The 11,223-nt window shown below is 39.6% G+C and overlaps 1 protein-coding gene across 1 annotated transcript in view; it reads right to left on the bottom strand.

Moving 5' to 3' along the window:
- Positions 1 to 10,807, bottom strand: part of stk26 (serine/threonine protein kinase 26) — a 29,840-nt gene extending 19,033 nt beyond the window's left edge. Inside the window, exon 1 of the mRNA XM_039822906.1 lies at positions 10,503 to 10,807. Coding sequence (XP_039678840.1) covers positions 10,503 to 10,523 — 21 coding nt within the window. The 5' untranslated portion in view covers positions 10,524 to 10,807. The remainder of the gene's footprint in view (positions 1 to 10,502) is intronic.
- Between the last annotated feature and the right edge of the window lie 416 nt (positions 10,808 to 11,223).

Consider the following 11,223-nt stretch of genomic DNA (forward strand, 5'->3'; position numbering starts at 1 on the left):
ATCAAAAACTGTTCCAGTTAATGCTTCACTGCAGGTCAAATAATCTTTAAAACAGCCGTCAGACACGCAGTCTGGGAATTTTATGGTTGGCTTATCATTCAAGGTAAATTACACTCCAATGCAAACAAACCTACTTTCTCGATTTAAAAGAAAGAAGAAAAAAAGAAGGTGTTTGGTGTTAATGTTTAACCAAAGCTACAATGTCAAGAGAGTGTTTAGATGATGTTGCTCATTCTGAAAACTCCCTAAGCCCTAAATATCCCGGCTTGTTGTGGTCTATCTCGACTGTTCATCCATTAACCTGAGCAAAGGGGTAGATAACTAACCAGTCGCCAGGATCACTGGATAAACTCCATTAACTGTCCGCACAAGAGCAAAAAAAAAAAACGTTCTGTCAAGCAAAGAAAAATCTAAATAATTACACCACCGTCAAGCAACGGCATTTAGATTTTATTCATGAAATTAGGGCTGCGGCTAACGATTAATCTGTTGAGGTTTTAAATTTTATTTCTGACCTCAAACTGACAACTTCAAGTTGTTGTTTTTTTGTCTGACCAACAGTTCTAAACCTCTTTAATGACATAAAACAGAGAAAAGAAGCAAATCATCACGTTTGAGAAGCTGGAAACAACAAATGTTTGGCCTTTTAGCTTCAGAAATGATTAGCAGTTAGCTCAAAGCGGCTGCTAGCAGGGCTGTAAACCCCTATGTTGAGCTTTTAGAGTTAAAGAAGGACCAATAGCACAAAAAAACTATATAATATCAGACTGATCTCATAAAGTGGCGTATGTATGACACGCCAATTCGTATGCCATTTTGGCGTGTTATCAAGACGCATAATCGCTTGTTAGCGTGTTTATCAATGCCGTCCGGCCACCATTAACCTACATTACGAGTGAATTATCGCCGTAGCGAGTAGTATGAAAGGACGGAAGTCCGCGGAACGAGGTTGGTTGGGGTGGTGGATGGGTAAAACACAGGACTTTCACCCAGGAGAGCAGGGATCGCGTCCCGCATGTGGCGTTTATCATCCATTTTTTATTATTTTTTTTAAGTCTTCCCCAATGTTTCTTTCCTAAACCCAACCGTTTGTTTTCCTAAGCGTGTGACGTTGGTCACCGTCGTGTTTTTGACGTTTTTTTGTGTTACTAAAGCCTTTCCCAATGTTCTTTTCTTTTACACGCGTGTGACGTTGTCGCGATAGCACGGCAACGTACTTTCTGCAGTCTCAAATCAGTTCACCACCTCACCATCTGCGGCACCAATTCCCAATGTCTCCAAAATGTGCGTACGCATGGGTCAGAGTTTGCGTGGAGAACCGCACATTCTCCCGTCAAGTTTTTTTATTTTTTTTTTATAAATAACAACCTTTGCGTGGGAAGTGGCGTACGCACATTTTCAGCCCCGTTGTGTGCGCACGCCACGCCATAAATGAGACCCCCTGGTTCATTGGCATTTCTTTAAACCAATTACAATTGTCATGGGCGGCGATAAGCGCCGGACAGAGCCTCGGTGCCTCAGATTGGACAGATAGTCTAGCTAGCGGTCTGGATTTACCCCGCAGAGATCTGAGAAACAGTTAACCATAGTCCTCACGAATCATCAATCATTAAAATTACAACACAAAGAAAGCGGAAGGTAACGGACATCAGGCCGAAATGGGTGAAATCCGGCGGAATTTCCGGCGGCAACGGAGCAGTCCCGGAAGTTGAACCACCAAACCGAATGGAAAAAGCAACCTTCTTGGCGGAGGTAAGTTTCATACCATTCCATTCATTTCCCATATAAACATTTAGGTCACTTGTTCAGCATCTTGATTCATGTACAGTAAAATGGTCCAATTTTCCTGATTTCTGCCAAAACAATCCTTACCTTCCACAAGGTAGGTCCGTTTACCCACTGAGTACCTTTTCCACACAATTTAAAGCCAACGCTCTTCCTTTGGAGCGTCTTATTTAAAGCGTTTGCTCTGACAACAAGCAACGTCTTAGTTAAGTGCATGTCTCCTTATATAGTCTCTAAGATGCAGCTCAGCACACTTTATATCACGTTAGGCCGAGTTTAAATGCAGACAAAAGATTTAAATATTATAAGAGAAGCAGTGGGACAGAGTGGACACACACACCTTTACAGAGTTACACAGCGGTTATATCACCCGTCAACATGGTAATAAGAGACATATTTGGGTCATAGCTACACAGACAGAAAGAGAGAGGCAGAGTTGAGTTTTAGAGGTCGAAGTGAACATGCAAACATTTAGCTGCATTCAGGAAAACTTGGACAAGGCTGTGGAAACTGTGTGCAAGTGAGTGTGTGAGAGGGGAGAGAGATCCATGTTTTTACTAAACGAGTGGTGTCCAAATATGCAAATAAATAATGAAAAAAAAAAAAAGCTCCTTGTGTGTGTGTGTATTAGAAGTCAAAGGTCACAGCTGCTGGAGGAGGAAGTACAAACACAGCATTCTCAAAAATTTCCTGTTTCGTTTGAAGTCAAAAACATGACACGATCCGTTGAGTCACGCAGAATTCAAAACCTTTCCAAAACACGATAAAAGCTGGTGGATGTTTGTTACTCGTTTACACGACAGGTTAAAATGCTACATTACCAAAACCATTTGATTCTATTTTTAATAAAAGAAGCCAAAGTTCACAAATGTTAAATTAATATTTTGAAATGTGCTTATTTTCCTTCTCCTCAAGTGTTAGATGTGAAGACTGATACCGTAACCACACTCATGTCTGTACGCAAAAATATGAAGCCAGAGCCAGCAGCCGGTTAGCTTAGCTTAGCTTAGCATAAATACTGGAAGTAGTACGGGAAACAGCTAGCCTGGCTCTGTCCACAGGTAAAACAAATCTGTGTACCTGCATCTCTAAAGCTCACTAAATAACACGTATCTCATTTGTTTTACTGGGGGTTATGGGCCGGGAAACTTGACATTTTTACACTTAGGTTTTTGTATAGCTTATCTAAAAAAAAGAAGAAGAAAAAAAACAGAAAAAAAATCGACAGACTGGATTTTCATAAAACCCATTATATTTTGGAGCAGATCCAATTCACAGGGCGGTTACTCACTTTCTTTAACATTGGGAGACACGGCATTTGTGCTGCATTCATGTGGCGTCTGAATAATCAGAAAAATGAGTTCCCGACTGGGAAAATTCACCTTTCATTAACATTGTGAGACAGGGCATGCCTTGGCCTTCAGGTCTGTGCTCTCCGAGTGCCCTTCTAATTTAATCATTTTATTTAGCTTTTTGGATATTTGGATATTTCTTTGAATTCAAATACAGTACGTCGACTGTGATCATGAGTGAAACCGGAGACTTCAATGACTCGCAGCTCGGCCCGATCTCAATCTGTTGCCCAATCTGACTTGACAGATGTGTAATGTGACTTGCTATTAAAACTATAGTTCATGTGACATCTGTTTAAAAGCTCTGCTGTAGGAAAACGTGAATGTAATGAATGTAAACAAACCAAAAGAGTAAAATTGCTCTACTATGATTCAGACCGCAGAAAAACTGACTCCCCACCCAAAGCCAAAACTCACAAGCAGCCTGCTGCGGTTTCTTTCACACCCAGAAACAAGCACACACGTACAAGCAAAGTCTCTCTTAAGTTTCAGTCTGGTGGAGCCTGTGATTATGGCACATTACGTCATGACGAGATGCTTGAGTTCTTTAAAAAGGTGCAGTCGTAAAAATGACAAAGAGCAGGAGAGGAAGGGGACACTCCCTGGTGTTTGATCAGGACATCTCCGTCACAGACACACCTGCAGATGGCTTCCCTGCAATGTCTGGAAAACAACCTGTTCGCACTGTACCTGGTGACACCCGAGCTGCAGACTCGCACTGACAGGAAGTTTCGACACCAGAGCGCGGGAAGGTTCAACTGAAACTGAAGAATAAATCCCCTGCAGGAGTTACAGTTTAGCAGGGAAACAGGAAGCACCCCCTCTTCTGTTTTTTTTCATTAAGATGTAGAGCTGCGCCATATGGAGAAAATCTATTATCATGATATTTTTTACCAAATAGTCTAGAGCCCCGACCGATAAAAGGATTTTTAAGGCCGATATCGATACACTATATGTAGCAGCTGTGAATCAAATAAACGTATTATAATGTTAAATATAAATGTCATTTTTTACTCTTACACTGAATGTTTGCTGCTTCAATCCACATGAGTAGCCTATTGAAAAGTATTTTCCACGACTGAAAAAGGCCCGTGTTGAGGATGAGCCGGAGGTATCAGTCTGAAACAGAGCTCAGTCTGACCAGTGGAATTAGTTATTATTATAGTTATGTTATTAATTTGTTTTACAGTATTTTCATAGCCTGACAAGCCAGATCCACATTAAGATGTCGGGTCTGGGAACTCACCATTGACAGAGCTCAATCCGAGGGGTGGGTTACACGGTTGTCTTTCAAATTCCCTCTGTATGTAATAGGATAGCGCTACAACCAGGCAGAGCAACGAAGAAGGTAGTGAAGCTAGTTGATAGATTAAACTTTTCCCGTATCCGGTCGGAAAAACTCTGAACACATCTTCCTTTTTTAAGAATGACTTCAGTGCCGTTCTTTGTTCTTTTCTCAAAGAAAAGCTTAACTCCAAGTCTCCCAGAAGACCGCTGTTCCCAGCAGCAGCAGCAGCCATAAGCCTGCCCACCGACTATATACACAGTGTGATTGGCCTGACCAGAATTTGTTTTTTCCAGCTCGTAAGCCAACGGAGAGTGCCTAGACCCCCCTGGCTGCAAAATAAATTTGCTGCCACTAGGGTGTGTCTAGATTTCTAGGCTAGTATTTTCAGGCTTCAACTAGGGATGGGCGATACCACACTTTTAGGATTCGATACCGATACTTTTTCTTGCATTTTCATCGATATCGATACCGTTAATTTCTTATTGGCAATTTTTGTCAGTAAAAATATTATTACATTTAAGAAAAATCAATAAAAAATAAATAACAAATATGAATGAAATAAATTAAATATGAACAAAAACATACACATTTTCACTTTTCTTATTTCTCAAAAAAAGAAAAAAAGACCAATCTTGGTAGTGCTGGGCTGGCCTTGGCTGTGTCGCACGTTGACGCTCATTCGCTCGTCTCCTGTCACGTGACATGGGCCAGCTCAATACGCCGCCAGGTACAGGGGTGACCCGGCACATAGTAATTTAAGTAAGTAATCTAAAACACCTGAAAGTGATGAATACACCCCCAATTATAATTTTTTTGTTTATATCGATATTTTTTTTTAAGGAAATCATTGCCAAATGAGTAGCGTGAGTATATCGATCTATCGATGCCACAGGATCAATACGCCCATCCCTAGCTTCAACCAGTGAAAGACAGGGGAGAGAACGAGATAGATTTGTTAGGCATTGAAGTAGGAGATGAGGACAGCATCCAACTGCGTCTCTCTCTCTCTCTCTCTCTCTCTCTCTCTCTCTCTCTCTCTCTCTCTCTCTCTCTCTCTCTCTCTCTCTCTCTCTTTTTTCTCTCTCCCCAAAACACGGGGCGACATCCCCCATCTGCCACAAGTTGCTTCCTAATCTGTGGGAAACAGTGTCTCCGCTGACAGCCAAGATACTAAAAGTAAAACTAACAATCAGATGATAAGCACCAATAAAAATGTATCTCCGTGTACCCAACCATGTGGAGTCATTCCAAAGGTTTCCCATACACGACCAGCACATTGTCAGTCAATTCAGCAATAAAAGGCTAATCGAAATGCGTCAGATCAGCTGCAGACGACACAGTCAAACTAATTCTCAGTGTCCCAACATCCATCAGCAAAGCTCAGTCACATTATCTTTCATAAAAGATATGATAGTTTATATTTGCTGAAGGACAGAAGAAACTATAAAGCAACTTAAAAACAATTTTTTGCATTTTGTGGTGTTGACGTAAACTGGAGATGCATAAAATTGTAAAAACTAAAAATAGTGTCTCTGCAGTGACTCTTTATATGAAGTTAGTTGCCACAATGACAAAGCTAGCATGCCAATATTAGCAGGTGACGCAAAGTTAAGAGCTCACATAGGTTTAGGGTTGGGCCACGTTTACCGAACTGGCATATATATGAAGATGTCCACAGTGCGAAAACATTACAATGGACGATAACATCGTTAGAGGGTGTGGTGAAATACGCTAAAGTGCTCTGTAAAGCTGAGGGGTAAGTCGGTGATAATTCTCTGTGGGTTCGTCACTATCAGTTAATCACTTGTTTATTGGGTATTATTGAATTTCGACTTTCTCAATCAAAAGCAGGATGGGAGATCACCCAGTATTTTTTTCTCCGCAACGCCACCTACTTGCGCACGTCCAAAGAAAAAAACAGACACAGCTAGCTTATCGGCAGGTAGCATGCAGCTAAAGACGCAGGCTAACGTTAGCTTACCGGTAGCCTGCAGCTCGACTTTTCCAGACACCGTGGCCCCTGCCGTCGAAGAAGAAGATAACGGAGAAACAACAGAACTGGAATATCCTCCTGCTTCCCTGAAGACACCGTGTGGCAACATTTTGTCTTCCCCGTGAGAAACTAACAAAGAAGGTAAAGAAAGGGGGCTCTGACGGGACTTCATGTTGTGTTCATGTGCACCTTGTTAAGCTAATGGTGCATTTAATTGCACTTCGTTCATTTTGAGAAACTCAAATTGTTGTTGCAAAGTAACCTTCTATTAGGGCTGTGCATTGAAGAATTTGGCGATACGATACGTATCACGATACATGGGTCACGATGGCGATATATTGGGAATTTCTTAAAGTATAATTTTAGAAAAACTATTATTAAAAAAAGAAGTTTACTTTAGGTAAACAATTCAGTACACAAAAAAATCAAACTGCCAGTTTGGGATTGTGGTTCACAGGTTCTTAGTGAGCTAATTTGATATGCTAAAGTAGGCCAAAGTTCAGCCATAGCTAAAATGTTAGCTTCTAGCAAAAAGTCAGGCACTGCTAGGCACTGTTAGGCAAGGACACTAGTGGTGCATCTCAGCATAGCCATCTAGCCGTAGGGGGTTTAAACACAACATAAACGTCAACCACTGTCACGTTTAAAAAATAAATAAATCGATACTGCCTTTTTGAAAATCGATACAGTATTGCAAAATAAAATATTGCGATACTCAAGTGTATCGATTTTTTCTTACACCCCTACCTTCTAACATCTAGTAGCTCTTATTGTAGCATCACCATCACTGCTGAAAAGAAAATGTTGAAATAGACAATTGAATCGAATCGTGGATTTGGAGAATCATGGCACCCTTGTTGTTTATATAAAATATTGATTATAGCAGCTGTAAGTCAGAGGCCAAAGTGATTAAGTTGTTTATATTTAGACCAACAGCCAATATCTGAAAAAAAATAAGTAGGCATTATGATAACAATAAAACACTTAACTTGTAGGGAATAAATCAACTGTCACCGTCACTTTATCAAGTTGTTTTCGGCGTTACACAACACATCCCACAATGCCTCATCAGTCTTCTTGGCAGGTAAAACAGATATTTGTGTCAGCCTCGGCGCTGCAGCAGCTGCCGCCGGGTGTCAGGTGTGTGATGATTTACCCAGCAGCCGTCGACACCATTTCCGCCCCGCCCACCTGGGACGAACAGAGCAGGCAGAGCGAGTGCGCTGACAGCCAGGCAGCCAGTCCCACAGGTAGACACACCTGAGAGCCAGCCAACAGGAGGCCGCATGGAGGGTTATATCTCACCCACACCTTGTCGAGGTGGCAGAAACACAGTCTATCTATGGATTTACCTTCAATAAGCAAAAACAAATGTAATCCTAGAATATATTTTTTGTCTTATCGCACAAATCCAATGTTAAACCAGGTATATGGCACAAAATAAAAGATATTAAACAATGTTAAGTCACAATAGGTCATTAAAGGAGTATCTTAGAGGCTGCACAGACACACCTAGTACCTTGTAAGGGGCAGTCCAAATATAGCTCATATAAAAGCAGATAAAGAGCTATAAATAAGGATAAAATAAGCTCACGGACACACTGTGTTACTATGGGAACATTACAGTGATGCAGTCACACATAAAAGTCCTCTTTATGTCAGAATAACGTCAGAATGGGTTGCCACAGACACATAATAAGCAAATAAAGTAATATCTTAAGAGATTTAAACACCATAAAGTCACATGTAAACTCAATATGGAGTCCCAAATTCACACTGTAAGTCACTTAAGGAATAATATAGTTATTTTCTGGCTTTTAATTGTGTTAAACCAGTTTCTTCTTTTTATCTGATTTAATGGGTTTCAATTTGTGTTTTAACTTGTTTCTATTAAAATGTTATATTTCCACTACATCTACGTATATATGTGTATCTTTGTGTGTTTCAGGCTTGTATACACGTTTTCTTCTTTGTGAAGCACTTTGGTGCAAAACTTGTTTCCTTTAAAGTGCTATATAAATGAAATAAATCAACTATTTTAAGTAATGTGAACAACTTGCAATCACTATAAACTCAGTTTACTGAAGTCACATTGTAAGACACTATTTGAATACTATTTGAATACTGGTGGGACATCTTGTGAGATTTTACCATGAAGTCAGTATACAGTAACAAAGTCACATTCTAAGTATCTGTAATAATATTATGGCTATACCTTAAACGATATAAACAATATAAGGTCACAATAACTTCAGTTTGGAGTACCACAGTCACAAATAATATATGTCACTACAAGAATATTGTAATAATATCATTATAAAGTATTGTTTCCGAAATGCACTATAAACTCAATTTAGAGTACACGAGTCAGGGTATAAGTCACTTTGAGTATTTTAGGGAAATCTTATGAGCTATAAACATCATAATGTGACTATAAACTAAAGTTTGGTGTAGCAAAGTCACATTAAAAGTCACTATAGAAAAACTACAGAGATATTTAAAGAGATTTAAACATGCAATCACTATAAACTCAGTTTAGAGTGCTAAAGACACTTTAAAGTAACTTTAGGAGTATTACAGACATATCTTAAGAGATACACTACCGGTCAAGAGTTTGGAGTCATGCAGAAATTTCCATTCCCCTCCATTACAGACAGAATACCAGCTTAGATCAGTTGAATTGTTTTTTTAATCAGGGCAGCAGTTTGTCAGATTACATTATGTGCTTACATAATTGCAAAAGGGTTCTCGACTGTTGTAGAAAGAAGTGGCTGATCTTTAATGCCATATCTACATTGCCCATTATCAGCAACCACTCATCCAATGTTCCAAAGGGACATTCTGTTTACTAATATGATATCATTTTAAAAGGCTAAATAAGAAAACATTGAAGAACCCTTTTGCAATTATGTAAACACATAATGGAATCTGAAAACTGCTGCCTGGTTAAAAAAACAAAAAAAAACAATGCAACTAGGGCTGGGCAATGTGGACAAAATCAAATATCACGCGATTTTTGACCAAATACCTCGATATCGATACCGCACCGATATTGTAGTGTTGACTATTGGTGCTTTAACCAAATATTTACACAATGAGATTTTAGATAAATAATCATCAGTAATGTGGATATAATGACTAAGTGGATATAATGACTAAGTGGGTAAAGGCAAATAATAGAGCAGTTACAACAGTCTGGTGAGTTCAGAAAATCACATAACTTTACTGTAATGCAGCCTTTAAAACCGGGAAAGACAACACGTATGACATATCACCATATCCAATATGTAAGACAATATCTAGTCTCATATCGATTTACTATCGTGATATTTCCCAGCTCTAAATGCAACTGATCTCAGCTGGTATTCTGTCTATAATGGAGTGGAATGGACATTTCTAAGTGACCCCAAACTTTTGACCTGTAGTGTATAAACACAATAAATTCACAATAAACCCGGTTTGGTGTACCTAGGTCACATTGTAAGTCACTATAGAAACAATGTATAGATATTTAAAGAGATATAAAAACCATAGTGTGACTGTAAACTCAGTCTGGTGTACCTAAATCACTATAGATACAATAGAGAAATATTTTAAAGAGATATTAACACCATAGTGTCACTATATAAACTAGGTTTAGAGTAGCCTACTAAAGTCCCATTTGAAGTAACTTAAGGAGTATTATAGTTATAGCTTAAGTGATACAAACACCATAAGTTCCCTACACATTCAATATAGAGAAGCCTCAAACAGAAAAGTCACCTAACAGTGCCATGTTATAAATGAGCTTTTATAGCGAGATTATTAGGCCTACAGGGACTCTTCTTCAAACTGGGTGCGGAGACAGAGATGACGGCTCATTTTGAATGAAGAGACCTGAAGGTCATATATCACACATAAACACCAGGTAATCACTTTCAAAACATATCGGAAATGGCCCTGTGGTGGTGGCACAATGCCTTCCTCCACTTTTCATTAACTGGTTCACTTTTGCTCGCTACGACGACAACAACAAACTAAACAAACAAAAAAACACACCTAACAAGCCTTCAAAGTCCACCACGGCGTCCACCTTCTAGCTTACCTGCATACCAGGAACTTCCATGGTTACTTCGAAGTATGAACGCCCTTTTCCTCCTCCAGGTTTGTGTGTTTTTCTCCTTCTTTGAGTCGTTCTTTCTTTTTTTATATCCTCTTCGAGTTTTACCCCCCCCCCCCAGACAATGATAAACTCCACACGAAAAAAAAACGATACACTTCTTCGGAGTAGAAGTGAAGAATCCGATAAGAAAAGGCGGTTTGTCTGCAGTAAAGAAAAGAAGAAATGAACAAACTACAAACACACATACACACACACGCGCGCGCACGTCCTGTGAGAGTCTGCAGCAACAAAAAGTGTTGAGCAAACGGGGAGGATGACGAGCTGGTTACTGCCTACTTCAGGGGAGGAGCGACAGAGTGTGTACATGTCAGTATTATACCTGAGGATGTCTACTGCCACCTGGTGTTTATATACTGGCAGTGATTCTATCTATCTATCTATCTATCTATCTATCTATCTATCTATCTATCTATCTATCTATCTATCTATCTATCTATCTATCTATCTATCTAGATCGATCTAGTAAAATGTTCCCTGCTGTAGATGTTTATGGTTGTGCTCATGTTAACTCCTTTATATACTGTTGGGTAGTTTAATATGTCTTTCCCACGGTCCTGGAAGACAGCGTGATCAAATTAAATACATATACTGTGTATCATTGTCCCCTATAGTGGCCAAGGATACAGCAGGAAAAGCTCAGGGG

Source organism: Perca fluviatilis, chromosome 14, assembly GCF_010015445.1.
Source record: "Perca fluviatilis chromosome 14, GENO_Pfluv_1.0, whole genome shotgun sequence".
In the NCBI taxonomy this organism is placed as follows: domain Eukaryota; kingdom Metazoa; phylum Chordata; class Actinopteri; order Perciformes; family Percidae; genus Perca; species Perca fluviatilis.